The sequence below is a fragment of the Amblyraja radiata genome, chromosome 4, assembly GCF_010909765.2.
Source record: "Amblyraja radiata isolate CabotCenter1 chromosome 4, sAmbRad1.1.pri, whole genome shotgun sequence".
NCBI lineage: Eukaryota > Metazoa > Chordata > Chondrichthyes > Rajiformes > Rajidae > Amblyraja > Amblyraja radiata.
In genome coordinates, this window is record NC_045959.1 from 20,748,361 (window position 1) to 20,770,594 (window position 22,234).

A 22,234-nucleotide genomic window follows, 5' to 3' on the forward strand; every position below is an offset into this window, starting at 1 on the left:
AAAAGTAGAATGCCAATGTACTAAGATAGCAAATTACCCCTCACAGAATCCTCATTTTAATTACAATAGGCAACATGATAGGATCTGTAGCAAGTACAGTACATGAAAAACAATATCATGGAAATAATTTACTGAGAAGATAGTGTATTTATCACAAAACTCCTTCATACAACTGTAAAGTTAATACATTTAAAAGGCTGAACACGTTGGTAGGGTGCCAGCCTCCTAGCCAGAAGGTTGCAAGTCGATTTTGACAGCCTGTCTGTCACACAAACCTACCTGCTCATTTGAGTAAAGATGTTCATCTTCAGTTGGGCGGTGTAGTACAGCTCCTATTACATCTGGCTAATATTTATCCCTCAATCATTCGGGCCAAATGCTTCAAATCTTAGGAGCTATTTTTGCTCGAAATGTTAAACTTTTACTTTATACATAAACAATGAGGGATTAACCTTAGAACAAAGCACTTTATCTAAATTATATCATACAAATTTAAAACTATTTCAAAGAAAACTGCTTTGCATCCACACTCGACTTACGAATGCAACAAGAAACTCACGTTTTGGGAAAGCCAGATGGAGTCGTAGAGTGATAGAGACAGTGTAGAAACAGGCCTTCGGCCCAACTTGCCCACACCGGCCAACATGTCCCAGCTACACTGGTCCCACCTGCCTGCGTTTGGTGCATTTCGCTCCAAACTTGACCTATCCATGTAACTGTCTCACTGTTTCTTAAATGTTGGGATCATCCCAGCCTCAACTACCTCCCATGGATAATGAAAAAAAAGCTTAAATAAAAGGAATTATGCCTGCACATCAATCAAGAGGGAAAACTGATCATATTATGTGTGAAGGCATACAAACAAAGCAGGGTTTCTGCAATTCAAAACAAAGGTTTTGGAGAAATTCAGAGGGTTCAGCAGCATCTGAGGAGGGGATGGATAGGCAATGTTTCAGGTCGAAAGTCTTCAGACGAGTTTCTGTGATACTCTCTCATACACAAAAGAAAGGAGGGAGTCACAAATATCACATTTTCTGCCATTGCTCAACAGTCACAATGTACTCGAGAAGTTAAACAGTTCTAATCATTTATGCCTTCTTTCATTCTTGAGTGCCTCCTGGCAGCATCAGTATATATTTTGTGGGAATCGGAAAACTGCCAGTTACCATAGAAATCTCCTGTTATATTCTCACGTTAGCTAATAGCAGCAGCCCCCACAGAGTCCAGCTTCTGCAATATATGAGAGGGCAGCAGTATTTCCAGGTGCATGCTATACTGTCTAAAGTAAGTTCTCCTGTATTGTCCAAGAATCTGTCCCAGCATATGATTTTAAAAACAATACAACAAATTTGAAAAAAATGTAACATTTTATTTTCATCCGATCTTTACTGGAATAATATGTTCACTGAACAAAATGTATGATTCACAAATAAAATGTAACTAGGCCATGACTTGCATCCTGTGAACCATCATTCAAAGTGTTTGATTTTACATTCTTACCAGACTCCAAGTCTCAGGTTCTGACCCATTTCTGGAGCCAATCCTTCAGAGAACTTTAAGAGATTTTCATCTGTAGAGCGAGAAGGACCCACTCAAGCCAAGACAATAACATTTCTAACCCTACTTACGATTTTGCTGTCATCCACCTTAACTTGTATTCATCAAAGAGTAATCAGACCCTTTCCAAATATTAGAATACTAGACTAAGTGGGACCCGTTGGGTCCCATGTTCACACGGGAGGGCTGGTCCCCCAAAGCAATATTCCACCTCTCCACCAATTCCAATATTGGTGGCCAGTGGGGTGGCGCTTTCTGGAGCGCTAGTATGGGTATTGTGGGCTGAAGGGACTGGTTTCCGGAGGGCTATTATGGACCTTGGGGGCCAAATGGATTCTTGGGGTGGTACCTCAGTCACTCAAGCCTGATGTGCTGGCAGCTCACTCACCGTGGGTTAGCAGTTGACTCACGGCTATTCTTCGAAATTCCATTTCAAGCAGGGTGCAAGACCACCAAATTCAAATGCAGTTTTCGACCATTTCAAGCAGGGTGCAAGGCCACCAAGTTCAGGTGCAGTTTCCTACCACTTCAAGCAGGGTGCAAGGCCACCAAATTCAAGTGCAGTTTCATACCACTTCAAGCAGCACATGCAGGGCCATCAAACTCAAGTGCAGTTTCCTGCCACTTCAAGCAGGGTGCAAGGCCACCAAATTCAAGTGTAGTTTCATGCCACTTCAAGCACGGTGCAAGGCCACCAAATTCAAGTGCAGTTTAATGCCATTTCAAGCAGGGTGCAAGGCCACCAAATTCAAGTGCGGTTTCGTGCCAAATGTGGGCAAGCGTGATTAGTTTAGATGGGGCATATTGGTCCATGTGGACGAGTTGGACTGAAAGACTCCTTTTCATTCCCATGCCTATGACAAGCAATCACCTATTAAAAAATATAGTGTATTATTCAATTTACACAGAGAGTGGTGAATCTGGGGGGAAGTCTTTTAGGACCGAGATGAGAAAAACATTTTTCACACAGAGAGTGGGGAATCTCCGGAATTCTCTGCCACAGAAGGTAGTTGAGGCCAGTTCATTGGCTATATTTAAGAGGGAGTTAGATGTGGTCCTTGTGGCTAAAGGGATCAGGGGGTATGGAGAGAAGGCAGGTACAGGATACTGATTTGGATGATCAGCCATGATCATATTGAAGGGCGGCGCAGGCTCGAAGGGCCGAATGGCCTACTCCTGCACCTATTTTGTATGTTTCTATTATTCAAGGATACATTTAAAATCTAGTGCTTTTATCTTTCTGCTCTGGTGCTCATGACAACCTAAGAGGTGTTGCAAGCCCCAGGCAATAGACTTTACTGACAAAAGCTTTGTATACACTTAAAACCTATCAACAATTGATTACAGCAAAATGCCACTGAAATAAATGTAATTTCCAATTTTAAAAAACTTGACTCTAAGCATCACTTTCTCCAAAAGAACAACAGGTCAATCAAGGGACGGTTATCTCAGATTAGACGCACAACTGCATTTACAACATAATACTTTTATGCAATGCAGGTCCCAGATAACAAACTATTAATAACTTTGAGGGCACAAAGGCCACCTCAATGACCAGATTAATCCTTGCTATGGAAATGACATTCAACAGCATATTTTCCATATGGACAAAATGTTTTTGATAACTAGGTAGATGAAAATCTCATGACAGAGAAATCAATCGATCTTGAAACCCCTGAAGTACAGATCTGTATATACTATGTATTGCTAATTTCACAAGTTTTAATGGAATTCCAGCTGAGTTAGTAAAAAAAAAAAAGACTGTGCATAATGCTTTATAATCGAAAAACAATGAATTGTTGTTGATGCTGCTGAGTGCATTGAAGGACCATTTTAGAACATACAAGAACAAAAAAGAGGGATGAAGAGTGTTATTTTAAGGTTGCTTGATTAACAGTCAAAAAAGGTCACTAATTGCAAATAGAGCTTGAAATTTTTCGTATGGAAATAACACTCCTGCAGATATATATAAATTAATACAAATGCTCGGAAAGACTGGAAGAGGCTAAAAAAAGATATTCTTCAGGCAATCCAGGAGAACCCAGGTCACCTGCAATCTACAAATGATTTTTACTTCTTACTGCAGATGATTACAGATATATTTCATTAGATTCACTCAAACGCCTGCTGTCGTAGGTTGTCGCCAAGATGACGCAGGTTGTTGCCAGGTGCTGACTTTGGTGAATTCCATTGGCGACTACCTACGTCAACCAGCGATAGGTACCGACGACTGGATTGTCTTCAGTTGGCTTCAATTGTCGCCGACAGGGTCGTTGTTTGTCATAGCTTGTCGCGGGTGGATGTAGGTTGACTTTGGTTATCATAGGTTGTCGCCTATTTGGTCATAGATTGTCGTAGATGTGGTCGTAGGTGGACGTCCAAATGGGTCGCCGGTTGTCGGTAGCTTGCCGTCTACTAGGTAATAGGTTGTCGTAGACATTGTCATGTGGGGGGGGGGGGGGGTCCAGTCGCCGCTTTTTCGGCAACCTGCTACGACTTAAAGTCGCTGGCAGTCGCAGAAAAAAAATCGCCTAAGTGGGACAGGTCCTTAATGCACTTATAAACAGTGGGAAACAGGTTGAGATGTAAATTTGAACAGGCGTCTTAATTAAATTGAAATGCATAATAAAGGACAAGCAACAAGAGTCTTTGTCAGAGCAATACTGGGCAACAAGATAAACCAGTAAGTACTGATACTTCTCCAAATTACCAATTTTTGAAGGCAGCACAGATTAGGTTCCCTTCCAACAGGATTAATAAATGGAAGATCGGCAAATCACTGATCTTTTGGGGAGTGGACACATTGTAAAAGATTTAAAGAGTTTGGAGGAACGCGTTTGTCAATCTACAGGTTGTATAAACTCAAATCTACATATTCATACGGTCATAAGGGATAGGAGTAGAATTAAGCCATTCAGCACATCAAGTGTACTCATCCATTCAATCATGGCTGATTTATCTCTCCCTCCTAACCCCATTCTCCCGCCTTCCCCCCATAACCTCTGACACGTACTTGTCAAGAAAAGCACTCAGAAGGCATTTGCAGAAAATAGCATATTGAGGCCTAGTTTGCTGAAAAGTGCCCAAATCTAGCTCCAGTAGGTGCCTGTACACTGCGTTTTACAATCCTGATTACTAAAGGAAAAGAACTTAAGGCTGCCAAGTCTTCATATACAACAAATATTGAGTAGTAAATTATCAGCCTGAATAGTCAATATGCATAAAATATATTGAACAGTACATTATAGGAGCAAGCCTTTGGTCCACAAAATCTGTGTTGATTATGATGCCAATTAAAACAATCTCTATCTGAAGGAGATAGAGAAGGAGGAGAGATTATGGTTTAAGTGTTGGATGGGCTCTGTCAGAACTCCCTGAAATTTTTTGCAGCTTTGGGCAGAGTAGATGCTGTACCAAACTGTGATGCATCCGGATAGGATGCTCTCTGCAGTGCATCAGTAGAAATTAGTAAAAGGCATTGGAAACATGCCAAGTTTCCTTAACCTTCTGAGGAAGCAGAGGCATTGTTGTGCATTCTTGGCCTTGATGCCAATGCAGTTGGAATAGGAAAAATTGTTGGTGGTATTCACACGTAGAAAAGCTCTTGACCATCTACAGTTGAACACGTTGATGTAGACTGGGGTATGTACTCCACACAATTTCCTGAAGTTGATGACCAGCTCCTTTGATTTGCTAGCATTGTGTAATGTAATGGTTAAAATAGGCTTTTTATCTAAAATTGAGTTGTCTTCTAACAGCACCGACATCAAGCAAGCAGGATTGCTTAGAAAAACAAAATTGCAGCCTGGAAAAATAATTTTGCTTACTTGGAAAAACTAGACCTCATAAAATGCAACTACAAAGACATATGGCAGTAAGACAAGACAAACCTTTCTTGCTAGAGACAGATTAGCTTGATTTCTGATCTAACAAAATAACTCCTATTTTCAGTACTGGGGAGTATAGCTAGTTTTGAAACATCGTTTGCTTTTCTTTATAGATTCGGGAAGAAGCACAGGCTTAAACCCGTCCTACTTACGTGCCTTTGGCAAGCTAATTACTCGACCTCGTGATCGTGTTGAGGCGCGACGGTCCCGCGAAGGTCGCACGCGACTTCATTCGCCCGCACAGCCGTATGGAGCGTGTGACGTCATTTGAAGATGGGCACAAAATGCAGGAGTAACTCAGCGGGCCCGGCAGCATCTCTGGAGAGAAGGAATGGGTGATGTTTCGTGTCGAGACTCTTGTTCAGTCTGAAAGAAGGGTCTTGACCAGAAATGTCACCCATTGCTTCTCTCCAGAGATGCTGCTGGTCCTGCTGAGTTACTCCAGCATTTTGTGTCTATCTTCAATTTTCTTGGCCTCGCTCTGGGAGTAGAAGTGGGGGCGGATCCAGACAGCAACGGCCGTGAGCCCCAGTCCGAGCTCGGCGATCGCTTGCCTGCTTCTGCTGCTGTTGAAGGTGAGACGTTGCGTCGCGCCAGGGTCTTGGGCCTGTCCCACTTTGGCCGTCAGCTACGCGACAGGCCGTTGGCGGGCGAAGATTTTGTTCGCTACAAAAATTTCGGAGCCCCGCGCGATGTCGCGCACAACTACATACCCCTCCGCACTTCTCAGTGGGACCGGCCCCGCGTGGTCATACAATGCCCGTGCACCTCAACGCGACGACGAGGTCGCGTAATTTGCATGCCAAGGACACGCAAGTGGGACAGGCTCTTTAGTGACCATATAAAAGTATGCTACACGTGAGCTCACTGAATTTCTCCTTGGGCCGAGATCCGGAACATTACTGTGACTCAAGCTCTCCAGAAAAAGCAGTGGTCAGAAATTCCTGACATGTAGGGTGTGTGAAACTCATTATTTAAGGATGTGTAAAACTCATTATTTTATTGTTTTTTACCCCTCTATAACCATATAATATATAACCATATAACAATTACAGCACGGAAACAGGTCATCTCAGCCCTACAAGTCCATGCCGAACACTTATTTTCCCCTAGTCCCGTCTACCTGCACTCAGACCATAACCCTCCATTCCTTTCCCATCCGTATACGTATCCAATTTATTTTTAAATGATAAAATCGAACCTGCCTCCATCACTTCCACTGGAAGCTCATTCCACACTCTCTGAGTAAAGAAGTTCCCCCTCATGTTACCCCTAAACTTCTGTCCCTTAATTCTGAAGTCATGTCCTCTTGTTTGAATCTTCCCTACTCTCAATGGGAAAAGTTTATCCACGTCAACTCTGTTAATCCCTCTCATCATTTTAAAGACCTCTATCAAGTCCCCCCTTAACCTTCTGCGCTCCAAAGAATAAAGACCTAACTTGTTCAACCTTTCTCTGTAACTTAGTTGCTGGTCCAGGCAACATTCTAGTAAATCTCCTCTGTACACTATTTTGTTGACATCCTTCCTATAATTAGGCGACCAAAATTGTACACCATACTCCAGAACTGGTCTCACCAATGCCTTGTACAATTTTAACATTACATCCCAACTTCTATACTCAATGCTCTGATTTATAAAGGCTACCACACCAAAAGTTTTCTTTACCACCCTATCTACATGAGATTCCACCTTGAGGGAACTATGCACAGTTATTCCTAGATCCCTCTGTTCAACTGCATTCTTCAATTCGCTACCATTTACCATGTAATTTAAATTGGTTTATTTTTAATCTTATATGATTAAGTGTTTATTCTTCATCATTGTCCAAATCTTGGAAACCTATTTGTATTGTTACATTTTCACATTATCAGCAGGATTTCATTTCAAGTACGGATTACATTGTTCTATCTGGGACATATGAAAATAAAACATCCTTGACTCTTCAGTGAAAATGTGGAGAAACATAGAAACATAGAAATTAGGTGCAGGAGTAGGCCATTCGGCCCTTCGAGCCTGCACCGCCATTCAATATGATCATGGCTGATCATCCAACTCAGTATCCCATACCTGCCTTCTCTCCATACCCTCTGATCCCCTTAGCCACAAGGGCCACATCTAACTCCCTCTTAAATATAGCCAATGAACTGGCCTCGACTACCCTCTGTGGCAGAGAGTTCCAGAGATTCACCACTCTCTGTGAGAAAGACCAAAGAGGTGAAACCAGAGACATTTTAGGTCCCGGAATACTCAGACAACTGAGGGATTAGGAAGCTTGGCTTCGTATTGAGTAAACGGGGATCACATAAGTATATTAGGATATAGAGTTGAAGAACAAGTCAGAAAAGCAGCCAAACTTGATTATTAAATGTTTGGAGGGAGTAGCCCTCCCCTAAAAGTAAAAGGGCCTCCCACAGGTGGTATATATATTTGTCACTACATTAAAACATCAGTGTCATTAAAAAAATAATCTTGAAACCGAAATTGAAAGATTAAAAAGAGTTAACCGCACTGGAAAAACCAGCATCTGCAGTTATTTCCTACACATAGTAAAAGCATGCGCTCTGTATCTATCACAAGATGATATGGTGTCTCAAGCATGTATGGGCAGCTTTTTGCACGACCCGAAGCCAAAAGGTTTAGCAGCAGTATATGCCGCCGTCTGATGTGAACAGGGCCTACTCATCAGCTTGGCATCTTGCTGGTTGTGTCGAGACAGAGTTGGGAGAATCATAGCAGAGGTTGCAAGTCTGCTTGCACAGCTGGATGAAGTTGAAAGGAGGTCAGTTAAAACTGAAGCAGCAAAGTAAATCCAGGACAAAGACTGAAAATGAAGGATAGAAGGAGACAAATAAGAAGAAAAAGACCATTAAAAATGTATTTGTATCTGTTAAGAGCTGGGGAGGAAAGATAAAATAAACGGTCTTCTGATTGATATCTTGTATGTCCATTGGAAACAGCATTGTGGCAGACAGTCAGGAAAAGCGAAGGAGAAAGAGGAGGAGGAGGGGGAGGAGGAGAAGCAGTAGGAAGATGTGAAGCCCTCGACATCTCCCATGGTACAGCTTCACGATGCCTGAAAGGGCTAGATCAACTGTGGCATTGTCAGCTGCCCCTTAAACTAGTGATGTGACCGGGTTTTCCAGGGCTCAAATTCAAGGAACCCTCGTCTCTGGAGTATCACCTACAGATCTGAAGCTAAATGTTCCAATAAGCTAATGGTAGACCAGAAGAAATACACAGAGGGCAAAGATGTTGAGGAGACGGGTGCGGATGTTACTCCAATACATGGCAATCCTGATTGATTTATGGGCGAGCAAGTGTCGATTGTGGAAACAGAGGCATGTTCATTCCCGCAGTATAGGCTGTGCAACAATGCGTTCTCAGTCCCCTTCTATACTCACTTGATACTCACGATTATACGGCCAAATTCGGCTCCAATTCCATCAACATGTTTGCTGAAGACACCACAAACAATGAGATGGAGTTCAGAAATTAGATAGAGAATTTACAAATACTCTCCTCCGTCTAGGTCCTTACCCTCAAAATCTTTTCCTTTGACTTCTCCATTTCCTCCAAATCCAAGGCGTAGCTGTGGGCATGCGCTTGGGCCCCAGCTAAGCCTGCCTCTTTGTAGGGTGCATCGAACAATCCTTGTTCAAGGCATACCATGACCCTATCCCTGAACACCTCTACATTGAAGACTGCATTGGTGCTACCTCCTGCACCCAGACAGAACTCACTGACTTCATCCATTTCACCACTAACTTCCATCCGGCACTCAAATTCACCTGGACCATTTCCGACATCTCCCTACCGCTTCTAGACCTCTCTGTCTCCATCGCAGGTAACAGACTACTGACCAACCTACAACAAACCCACTGACTCCCATGGCTATCTGGACTACACTTCTTCCCACCCTGCTTCTTGTAAGGATTCTATCCCAAACTCCCAAAATTCCTCCGTCTATGCCGCATCTGCACCCAGGATGATGCGTTCCAAACCAGGGCACTGGAGATGTCCTCACTCTTTAGAGAAAGGAGGTTCCCCTCTTCGATAAGAGATGAGGCTCTCACCAGGGCCTCCTCTAGATCCCGTAGCTCCGCTCTCACTCCCCTTCCCACCCTAACCACCCCCTCCCCTGGTACTTTCCCTTGCAACCACAGGAAATGCTACACTTGTCACTTTACCTCCCCCCTTGACTCCATCCAAGGACCCAAGCAGTCTTATTTTTTCAACTTTATTTATTATTATTTTTTCAACTTTTTTTATTTTTTTAGTATGTTTAAAAGTGTGTTTTTAATGTTTCCTTGTGTGTTATGTGTGGGGGGTGGTGTGGGGGGGTAAGGGGGAAACCGTTTCGGCCGCCTCTTCCATGGAGAGGCGACTTTTTCAGGCCGCCTCCCTCGTGGCCTAACAGCATGGATCGGCGCCGACTTTCCGGAGACGCGCCCGGAGCTTCAGCGGCGGGCACAGCGTGGACTCTCGGCGCGGAGCGGGTGAGACCTCGCTGGAGGGGAGCGCTCCGTTTCGCTGGCCCGCGGCAGCCGGCAGCCTGAAGCCGCGGTCTGCAGAACTCCAGCTGGTGCGGCGTCTACAGCCCGGGATCTCACGTTGGGGACCCGGGGGAAGAAGCTTCCACCGCCGGCCCGCGGCCATCTTCTACCGCGGGCGTGGTATGGACTTAACATCACCCCAGGAGGGGAGCTTCGACCGCCGGCCCTGCAGACTGCGGTGCTTCCGGCTGCGGCACGGCAGGTACTTTAAAACTTTGACCGCCGGCCTGCGGCCTACACCAGCCTGAAGCCGCGGTCTCTGGTTGGGAAGAGCCGATCCTGGACTCACCTTGACTTTGACTTTGTCCCTTACCATCTGGACGCCCGCAGCAACGGCTGTGGAGGGTGGAGGTCCCGACCACGGGGGAAAATGGAGGAGGACTAGCCAAGCTCTGTGCCTTCCACCACAGTGATGAATGCTGTGGTGGATGTTTGTGTAACATTTTAGTGTGGTTGTGTTCTTTATTATTGTACCGCTGCTGGCAACCCAAATACCACCGACCTTGGTTGTGTGGCAATAAAATTATTTCTATTTCTATTCTTTCCATCTGAGGCAGCTGATCACCTGCACCTCCTCCAACCTCATCTATTGCATCCGTTGCTCTAGGTGTCAGCTGCTCTATATCGGTGAGACCAAGCGCAGGCTTGGCGATCTCTTCGCCCAATACCGCTGTTCGGTTCGCACTAACCAACCTGATCTCCCGGTGGCCCGGCACTTCAACTCCCCCTTCCATTCTGAATCCGACCTTTCTGTCCTGGGCCTCCTCCATGGCCAGAGTGAGGCCCACTGCAAATCAGAGGAGCAGCACCTCATATTTCGCTTGCGCAGTTTACACCCCAGCAGTATGAACATTGACTTCTCCAATTTCAGGTAGTCCTTGCTTTCTCCCTCCTTCCCCTCCCACAGTCTACTGTTTCCGCCTCTTCCTTTCTTCTTCCTGCCCCCCCTCCTCCACATCAGTCTGAAGGGTCACGACCCGAAATGTCACCTACTCCTTCACTCCATAGAAGCTGCCTCACCCGCTGTTTCTCCAGCATTTTTGTCTGCCTTAGAGAATTTAGTGATATGGCGACAGGACAATAACGTCTCCCACAATGTTAGCAAAATTAAGTGGTCAGTTATTGACTTCAGGAAACATGGTTGTGTGCATGCCCAATCAACACCAATGTGCAGATGTGGAAATGGTTGAGAGCTTCAGGTTTTTGTGTTAATATAACCAATGATCTGTCTTGGAGCAACCACAAAGATGCGACAGCCGAGGCATCTACTTCCTGAGGAGACTGAGGAAATTCTTCATGGTTCCAGTGGCACTTACAAACTTCTACAGATGCACCACAGAAAGCATATTGTCAGGTTTCATCATAGCTGGGTTTGGGAACAACTCTGCCCAAGACTGCAAGAAATTGCAGAGTTGTAGCTGTCGCTCAGTCCATCACACAGCCAAGACATCCCACTTTTGACTCCATCTCCACTTCACACTTCGGAAAAGCAGCCAATATAATCAAAGACTTGTTCCACCCCAGTCATTCCTCCTTCTCCCTGCTCCCATCTGGCAGATGTTACAAATGCTTGAAAGCGGACACCACCAGACTCAGCAACTCTCCGAGTCTCTTCTTTTCAGGGTCCTGAACAGTCCTTCAATATGCTAGGGAAGTGTTTGATTCACCTCTACCTCATTAAAGACATTGGACTTTGTCCAAGGAACAGATGCGCTACAATGCTAAGAACTATATTTTGCACTACATTTTCTTCTTTATCTATTGTACTTGAATTTGAACATTGCATCTATGCATGGTCTGTGTGGATAACATGGAAAACAAAGCTTTTCACTGTACCTCAGTACTTGACAATAATAAACATAAACCTGCCATTCGATTGTCATCCATAGCGGCAGACCACAAACAGACTCCATTTTAATCACAAATCTACCAGAAAATATATTGGGCATGGATCAGTTAAGGGATCCACTGCCAGGCCCCCTTGGAAAAATACTGTTTTGATAATATGAAAATATGGAGAGTGACAGTACTGGTGGCAAATACAGGAAAGTAGACTATTATCTAAATGGTGGCCGATTAGGAAAAGGGGAGATGCAACGAGATCTGGGTGTCATGGTACACCAGTCATTGAAAGTGGGCATGCAGGCGCGGCAGGCAGTGAAGAAAGCGAATGGTATGTTAGCATTCATAACAAAAGGATTTGAGTATAGGAGCAGGGAGGTTCTACTGCAGTTGTACAGGATCTTGGTGAGACCACACCAGGAGTATTGCGTACAGTTTGTCTCCAAATCTGAGGAAAGACATTCTTCCATAGAGGGAGTACAGAGAAAGTTCACCAGACTGATTCCTGGGATGTCAGGACTTTCATATGAAGAAAGACTGGATAGAAACGGCTTGTACTCGCTAGAATTTAGGAGATTGAGGGGGGATCTTATAGAAACTTACAAAATTCTTAAGGGGTTGGACTGGCTAGATGTAGGAAGATTGTTCCCGATGTTGGGGAAGTCTGGACAAGGGGTCACAGTTTAAGGATAAAGGGGAAATCCTTTGGGACCGAAATGAGAAAAGCATTTTTCACACAGAGTGTGGTGAATCTCTGGAACTCTCTGCCACAGAAGGCAGCTGAGGCCAGTTCATTGGCTATATTTAAGAGGGAGTTAGATGTGGCCCTTGTGGCTAAAGGGATCAGGGGGTATGGAGAGAAGGCAGGTACAGGATACCGAGTTGGATGATCAGCCATGATCATATTGAATGGCGGTGCAGGCTCGAAGGGCAGAATGGCCTACTCCTGCACCTATTTTTCTATGTTTGTAAATGGGAATCAGTCTCGATTCTGACACTGGTGTTATGGCAATACCAAATACTAAGTGACCAGAATGAAATCAGAGAAGCCATAGAAAAGCCCCGACAGACAGGAGTCATATGACCCAACGACTCTAGCTATCATGGCCCAGTCTGGCCAGTTACGAAAGCAGATTCCTCAGTTACTTGTGTGTATGAGCATGAGACCACAGGACACTGGAATTCAAGGTACTACAGAATGGTATTTTACTTCCCTTTGACAAAGTTAGTGTGTGGATGTGGAGACCAACTGCAGATGCTGGTTTATACCGAAGATAGATACAAATTGCTGGAGTACCTCAGCGGGTCAGGCAACATGTCTGGAAAAAATTTGTGTGTGGCGTTTCAGGTCAGGTCTGAAGGAGGATCCTGACCCGAAATGTCACCTATCCATTTCCTCCAGCGATACTGGTTGACCCACTAAAGTACTCCAGCATTGTGTCCATCTTTAGAGATTGTGGGTATTAGTGTGAAGTCTGCCAATGAGTAAAGAACCGATCATAATTTAAATTGCCTATAACACAACATGTGGGAGGAGCCCAGCTCAGGTTTGGCAGATCAACTAAGATTGGCCACTGCCCCTGCAACTGCGATTCCAATACCTTTTTACCATGGTTGTCACCTACTCTGTAATTTGATGGGAATTCCTTTTGTTAAGGCTGACTGGGATAACACTCTCCGTGGGGGGGGGGTGGTGTGTGTGTGTGTGTGTGTGTGTGTGTGTGTGTGTGTGTGTGTGTGTGTGTGTGTGTGTGTGTGTGTGTGTGTGTGTGTGTGTGTGTGTGTGTGTGTGTGTGTGTGTGTGTGTCACCGCAGGCCGCCCCCCCCCCCCCCCCCGCAACCGAGGGGACGGGACCCAAAGGGTCCCACTTGGTCTAGTGAATCTTAATCTAGGTCAGCCTAAAATAAGTGACCTTGTCAAATGCATTACTCAAGTCCATGTAGGCAACAACCAATACCCTACGCAATAGCATGTTCTTTTTTAACCAAAGTGGACAACCTCGCATTTATCTATATTGTACTCTTCCTGCCATAATGCAACCCACTCATTCATAAAGCCTACGTACACTTGAAACACCTTCGATTTCTTATCACTAATCATAGCTACTTAACTACTTAGATCAGCAAAGTTTGACCCCCCCCCCCTCCTCACTCCCCCTCCTCACAAGCCAAATCATTATTATTGTTATCGATTAGTTTGGGTCACAAGTTGTGTCACATGTTACACCCAGTCACATGTTTTCAACCTGGAAAGGACCCCATTAATCCTACCAATTGTTTTCTGTTATCCAACTCAATCTATGCTGCCATATTACCCCTAATTTCATGCTGTGTAACTGGATCCTTAATTATTCTACCAAATATATCTTCAAAGCATGCCCATCATAAATCAAAATCTTCAACTTTTTCTAAGTATCTTGAGATCACACATTATTAAAGATTGCACTTTTTTTCTGCAACCAACATTATGATACGAGATGAGTTGTTCCTTTTCTCTCATACTTTATATCTTCATAAAAATATATATTATCTTATATGTTATTTGACTTTAACAAATTTATCTCAAGTGTTTTCCAATTTGAAGTGCACAGAGTGATTTACAGGGAACAATCGAAAAACATACTACTTTATTTGAACTAAATATGCAGGAGTAACAATTTATTTTCCTTGCCAACTAACAAACATTCTGATAGTCAATCATAAAATAAGCTAATATAAAAACCCTCCAGGTACAGTTATTATTTGGACAATGTTCCTCAATTCAGGAAACTTTCACATAGATAACCAGGAATGGCTAAATGGGACCATAACACCAAAATATAAAGTTTGACTGTTGTAGCGTGGCAAATATTGCACAGCAGCATGAAATGCTTGGATGCAGCTACTACACTGCATCTTTTCTTTGTCATACTGAAGAGAAACTACATTGCACTGGCAGATACTTTAGCACGCAACAGTCTCCAGTTAACAAATTAAATGCATTCATGCTCTTTATTCAGACTAATATTCAATAAAAGAACAGCAGCTTCTGCAGGAAAAGAACCATAAGCCAACACTAACATTCAAAATAATCCGAATTTTTAAGATTACTAAGCATTTTTGAAAACTTATCCTGCAGACAGTTTATTACCATTAAAGTACCTTTCAACACACGTTTTGTCAATTTTGCATCCAGGGACGCATAGCCTTAGCAAATGTTCAACCAAATGGCCTGTACCAAACACTATTTCGCTCTTTTAGGTACAATTTTATACCTTCAATAATAAAGTCATTTAAAAACGGAAATGTTTCTCAAATCACTGGCTCTCAACTACATTAAGCAGATTTTGGGTTGAGTGAAGTAAAACTTTTACTTGATGATGGTGTAAATGCTATGCTTTTGTGAAAATAATAATAATATTTTTTTACAATCTTAGAATATTGCTTGGGTACTATTGACAGGATAACAGAGCATGATTAACTATAATTAGCGAGTTCTCACCCACCGTCTCCCAGTCGCATCTGCCCCCTCTCTCTCTCTCTCTCTCTCTCTCTCTCTCTCTCGCTGTTACACCCCGCTCTCCCGCTACCTGGCACCCCCGTTCCTCAGATTAAATGTATCTTTACACATAAATTATGAATATAGATTTTGGAGTGATATTTTTGAAATATTTACAAAATTATTTAAGATCAGAATGGAACCTAATACTGAAATGATTATATTTGGAGTAATGGAAGATGGGAATAAATTGAACACATCTCAAATTTTTTTTTAAAATTATGGTTAATAGCAAAAAAATTAATAATTAAATTTTGGAAAAATACCTCAATACCAACACTTAAAATGTGGATTGCAAGCATGTTGGACACCGCACATCTTGAGAAAATGCGATTCCTCCTAATGGATAAATCAGACCAATTCATAACGAGTTGGTCTCCATTTGTCGTCTTTTTGGAATCATATGGTGTAACACAATTGTAAAAAATAACTGTTTCAGGACTGGACGAGGGTTGGTCAAGATTATAAACAATGATCTCCTTACTTCTTTTCTTTATGTCTTATTCTCTTTTTCCTATTTTCTTTTCTTCAACTTTCTTCATTCATTCGTCTTTTTTCTTTTTCTTCACACACCAGATATCTCACGTCTTTCTATCCTTTACTATCTAATTTATTTTTCTTATTCTTATCTTTCTTTATTATAACAAAAAAAAAAGTTGTACATAAAATGTATTATGAAAATATATATTAGGAACTTTGGTGCCATATGTAGGTATGTTGCAAAGCCTACCTGAATCGTCGCTGAAAATCTGTCGCTGCGGGTGTGCGCGATTTTGGCGCCGGAGGGGGGCGGGTTTAAAACGCGATTTTCTCTAGGCTGTTCAAATCGAAGATGTTCAGCCTAGTTAATTATTAACGAAAAATCGCTGGAAGACCCCGTCGCAAAAGCTATTATTAGTTTTAAAGGCCTCGTATAATAGTTATAGTAGTTTAAAAATCAATCTCTAAACCCGCGACCAACGGCAGCTGTCAGGGTCTCATAGAGCAAAAAACTGAAGGTATGCTGCATATTTTTACATTAAAAAGGGCTTCTTAAGATCCCTTTATACAAAGTTTAATATTGCGAGTAGCTCATTTTGGCCCCATTATATCCCGCAGTATTTTTCTGGGCATTTGAGGGCACAAATCTAGCGCAATGTGAACGTTCTAAACCAGCGCGTTCACAGGGACCCACTAGAAAGCTGATTTAAAATGGACTTTAATTTACAGCAATTAAACACTAAATTCCTTCCATTTGGCCTATAAATTAATGTAAATGAGATTTAAAAATCATGTTTTATTGTGAATTATTTATGAATATTATTTGGACACTTAGGCTATTTAAAAATGTTAATCATTTATTAAGAAATGGATAGATGTTTAGATCTAGTAATTGAAGTTTGAAATTAGCTACACTTGGGAAACTAACTAATTATATGCTTTAATTTCAGGTCATCCAAGTAAGATTATTTTATATTTGTTTCAGAATGGTTCAATCTACGATAACTGGAAATTTCATTCAGTTCTCTTAATTTTTAAGAAAGTTATGGGCTTTTGACTGCACACGATCACAGCTTTTTTGTTATGTCCATAGAAAATCAATAGGGAACAAGATGCTAATTTCCGAGTATGAAAATGGCCATAACTTTTTAAATACTTGAGATATTAAAGTGAATTAGGTGTCAAATTAAACTTCTTTTTATGCTTTATCTGATGGGATAAATTACAGACTTGATTTTTTTAATCTCAAAATTTTGTAACATTGCTACCATGATTGTACTTATTTCTAAAAAATAAAAAAATTATGAATAAAGATAAGAATTTATACACAATTTATACAGCCAGCGCTTCGTTCCCTTTTCCCTTATAGCGAATGACCTGTGACAAATCCCATAATTCCTTGCATTTTTCAGAATACCAAACTCGCTTATTAGTACAAAACCAAAATCCACAGTCCTTAATGTAACCTAGACGTGAACATGGCGCTACTGTATTACACTGTTGGGAAAATAGTGTGATTAATTATGGCTTAAAAAGATTACATGTACTTCATTTTGTGATTACTTAATCAAATTCTAACTAAAAAGATTCAAGTCACTTGGATTTGCAATGTAATTGTTCATGACTTAATTTAATAAAACCTAAAGAAACCTTTTCAAATTACTGATAATTACACTGCCAAATATCAAACACCATATATCATTCCCAATGAATAGTTACATTTGGGCAACTAATTGGAATCTCTAGGACAGTGACGAAGACCTTCAATAAGCATCAGTTGATTAGCATGGATTTGTGAAAGATACATTATGTACAACAATTTGAATATAGAGAACAGCATTCTACGTTCATGCGCGTGTTTTTAATGATACCGTCTCAATGACGTTCTCAGAAATCATAAAGATGTTCCACATGAGATCAGAAAAGTTGAGTGCATACATAATCAATGCAAACTTTGTTTACACGTTCACAAGTTATAGGAGTAGAATTAGGCCATTCGGCCCATCGAGTCCTACTCCACCATTCAATCTCTGCCTTTGTGGCATGGTCCAGTTATTTTGTAGGCAAGTGAAATTTAAAGGTTAAACGGCCATATTCCTCAATTGGTTATGGTGCAATAAATGGCCTTCCTCAGGGCCCTCCACTCTGGCTTCAGTCCTTTACCCTATGTACTAATGACCTGTATAGTACCTGTTTGTTCAATAATAATTCACAGATTCCATGAAATGCAGAAAGCTATCAATGCCTGCTAAAAAACTGTGTGTTTAATTATTTGATTTAATAAGATATGAAGGATTAAAATTAACTTGTTTGCAGGTGCATTCAGAAATTATACTGCTGCCAAAGGATATTAATTAAGGCAAAATAAAAGCAAATCTTATCATTTATCAGCAAGGTAATGCAGCTGCCACCGAGATCAAGTTTACACAAGGCTAGATTTTTAAATTCTTCTAAAGATAATATTCGAATATATGGAAGCAGAGAGGTTAGTTTCTTCACCATCTTTGGAGAAATCCCAGCATGTCAGACAAAATCCTTATCTCGCAGAAACTACAACATGAAATCAGGCCTTAGAACCAGTTTAGGTGTATATTATTGTGTTGAATAGCCAGTATACTGCCTCATTGAAGCTTTTAAAAAAGTTCTCCATATCACTCACCAACTCATTTAAATGATTTCAAATCTTGACTTGTATAAGAGCAGAAGAAAACTCCATAAACTATAGAAGTCTAACTTTTAACTGTATGGTTCTGGTCCCATCATTCCCAGGCTGGATGCCATTCAATAGGCCCTGCCTAACAACATGGACAAACATTCAAACACCTTGAGATTACTGCATCTTAACGCATCAATTTACAATAGAGTGACAGTTAGATGCCGCCCTTCAAGTTACATCATTAATTCACTGGTACACAAAAATGCTGGAGAAACTCAGTGGGTGCCGCAGCATCTATGGAGCGAAGGAAATAGGCAACGTTTCGGGCCGAAACCCTTCTTCAGACTGATGGGAGGTGGCGGGGAGAAGAAAGGAAAAAGGAGGAGGAGCCCGAGGGCTGAGGGATGGGAGGAGACAGCCCGAGGGCTGAGGAAGGGGAGGAGACAGCAAGGGCTAACAAAATTGGGAGAATTCAATGTTCATGCCCGCAGGATGCAGACTCCCCAAGCGGAATATGAGGTGCTGTTCCTCCAATTTCCGGTGTTGCTCACTCTGGCCATGGAGGAGACCCAGGACAGAGAGGTCGGACGGGGAATGGGAGGGTGAGTTGAAGTGCTGAGCCACCGGGAGGTCAGGTAGGTTCTTGCGGACCGAGCGGAGGTGTTCGGCGTAACGATCGCCAAGCCTCCGCTTGGTCTCACCGATGTAGATCAGCTGACATCTAGAGCAGTGGATGCAATAGATGAGGTTGGAGGAGGTACAGGTGAACCTCTGTCGCACCTGGAACGACTGCTTGGGGCCTTGAATGGAGTTGAGGGGGGAGGTAAAGGGACAGGTGTTGCATCTCTTAATATCAGCTGATCTACATCAGTGAGACTAAGCGGAGGCTGGGCGATCGTTTCACCGAACACCTCCGCTCGGTCCGCAAGAACCTACCTGACCTCCCGGTGGCTCAGCACTTCAGCCCAGCAATTTTGTTAGCCCTTGCTGTCTCCTCCCCTTTCCCAGCCCTCGGGCTGTCTCCTCCCATCCCTCAGCCTCCTCCTCCTCCTTTTTCCTCCCTGCCCCCCCCCCCCCCCCATCAGTCTGAAGAAGTGTTTCAGCCCAAAACGTTGCCTATTTCCTTCGCTCCATAGATGCTGCTGCACCCGCCGAGTTTCTCCAGCATTTTTGTGTACCTTCGATTTTCCAGCATCTGCAGTTCCTTCTTAAAAAAATTCATTAATTCACTGGATGTATTACATTGCAAATTAACAAGTTGGAGGGAAAAATATCAATAGAATAAATAACCTTACCTCGTACAAAGTAATTTCCATCCGCCAAGTACAAACCATCCTAGTCCTCGCTTTTTCTGAGTAACTCGAGCTCTTGGTAATGTATGGTAGTCACTTTCATCATTTTCAAAACCTTCTTCCGACATCATCAATGGCATCTCATCTAAACTTAATGACTCGTCTTCCACTTGATACCTGTGTCCAAAAATTAAACAAAGTTAATCTAGCACCATCACATGCTGCTGCTAAATTAATTCAAAAAAAAATTCAGATGATTTAAATGTTTTTTGTAGAGTTTTCGAAGATATTTACATAATATTCACAAGCATTAACAACCTTACAAATTTTATACATACAACTATATCCTTTGCAGACCACTAACAAACATCTACATCAACTGAGTGCAATTCAGACCAAATGCAGACTAGAGATAATCCCTTGAAATTATTGAATATTCTTTTGCAACTGCCATCACCATGATGACCATCACACACTACCACATCTCAATTTTCACTGAGTAACAGTGCACACTGGTTTGAACAAATCTGAAATCCATTAGGTTCAGAGTTACAAATCCAAGGATTTCTGTGACCATCCACTGCGAAGGATAGAAGGAACTACAACCTTCTGAAGAAAATCTGAACATATGCCCAATTGGGTGATTTATTCCCATATCTAGCGCATCTAGAAATTCATCATATGTAGAAAATTGCCTGTAATTTTCTATCCTTTGCTCTGAAAATCTGTTAAGATGTAGATATTATGTAGCTCTTTCCACCATTGCCACTCTCAATATATTTTGGATTTTATGTTTAAATGTTTTTTTTTCTCTGTGACAGATGCCTTGGGTGGTGGGGATTTGTGACATGGCCTGGCAACAAAATGTTCATGAATTACTTCAATATAACATAGCAATTTCAATGATTAAATACTTCAAAGCTATGATAACAAGCTTAAAAAGATTTAAGGAAAGTTTCATGGATGCAGTAGCTGCCTTTTGAGAAAACTCATTTAAAATACTTTTTCTTCCAAGTTCATTGTATACATTGAAGATCTTTTTTTTTCTCCCTCTCAAGATAGAGAGTGCTTTGCAAAAAATGTCTATCAAGGCCGGAAGAAATCGTGTGTATTTGTCTTTGTAAACAGGTCACGCCTGCCTTTTCATAAAGACCTAACCATCAATTTATCATGTATGCATACAAGGCAATTATTGTGAGGAATATTGAAAAGCCAGATACAAATCATTGAACAGGTTACACGAGGACAACAGCTATCAATAAAGTCATTAGCAATTTTGACACTAAATCATTCAAGTAAAATTTCAGAAAGAGAATTTTCTAATTAAAGGTCATAAATCCAAAAAGTCACTTTTTTTTTCACCACAGATGCTGCCTGACAAGGGCTTTAGTGATTAAATTACTAGACAGGCAATCCTAATGCTGGACTGGTAACGCAGACATAAGTTTGAATCCTATCTCAACAGGTGGGGAACTTCAGTGAAATGAATCGCAAATCTGAAATAAAAACGCTGTATTTATAATGATGACCATGAAGTTGACAGGTTGCCATAAAAACACATCTGGCTCAGTATGCCATTGCAATCCTTTCTATTTTGAGCAAAAATAACTTGCATTTTCAATTTATCCATTACATATCCACTCAGATTATTTCTGGAAGCAAGCCTCTTCACATTCACTTAGATCTAATGGTGCAATGTACCACTCGTAGCAGGAAGTTGCGAAATTTCATACATGGTCTGGTCAAACTGAAAATACTCAGTTGCCTTCCATGTCCACTGGCCAAAATGGAGGGAGAATCCAATTCATTTACCATTGCTTCGTCCAAGTCAATATCAAACAGGAGGTTCAAACTTGACTGTCTCGCAAAAAAAGACCAAAAGAATGAAAGAGGAGTTATTTAGGGTTATACATTTTCACTAGAGGAATCAAGTAGGCAATGAACAATATAAGATTTCACAATCATAAAAGGTATAGAATTGTCAGAATACAGGTGCTTCTGTTCAAAACAGTCACGTGAAATGTTAACATACTTCGAGGGGTATTAACTTGTCTAGCACAATGAGAACCAAACTAAAGATGATATACTAGTCAGACCTCCTTGATCACAAGTAATGAAGTATCAAACGGTTGACTTATGTATAAGTTTGGCTGAACAAAGTGTTATTGCAGCCAGTCCTGCCAATGTCTTGGAAACCATTTTTCATAAGCATTTCCAACTTTCAAAATAGACGTTAAATCAACTAGGTACAGCAAACAGGTTTCATTTAAAAATGAAAATGTAATAACTTGAAAATAGCACACTTAGAAAAGATGACAAAGGAACAGGAGAGCAAACAGATATGTAAAAATCACACTATATAGTATTTTGCATTACATGATACTAAAACTATTCCTTGGCAGCAGCATTCTTATATTAGTGATCATT

The 22,234-nt window shown here is 41.7% G+C and overlaps 1 protein-coding gene across 3 annotated transcripts in view; it reads right to left on the reverse strand.

Moving 5' to 3' along the window:
• The window catches only part of atp9b (ATPase phospholipid transporting 9B (putative)), a 341,291-nt gene that overhangs the window by 274,102 nt on the left and 44,955 nt on the right, over window positions 1-22,234 (reverse strand). For all 3 annotated transcript variants that reach the window (XM_033019057.1, XM_033019056.1, XM_033019058.1), the window contains exon 2: window positions 19,811-19,984. In XM_033019057.1, coding sequence (XP_032874948.1) covers window positions 19,811-19,984 — 174 coding nt within the window. The remainder of the gene's footprint in view (window positions 1-19,810; window positions 19,985-22,234) is intronic.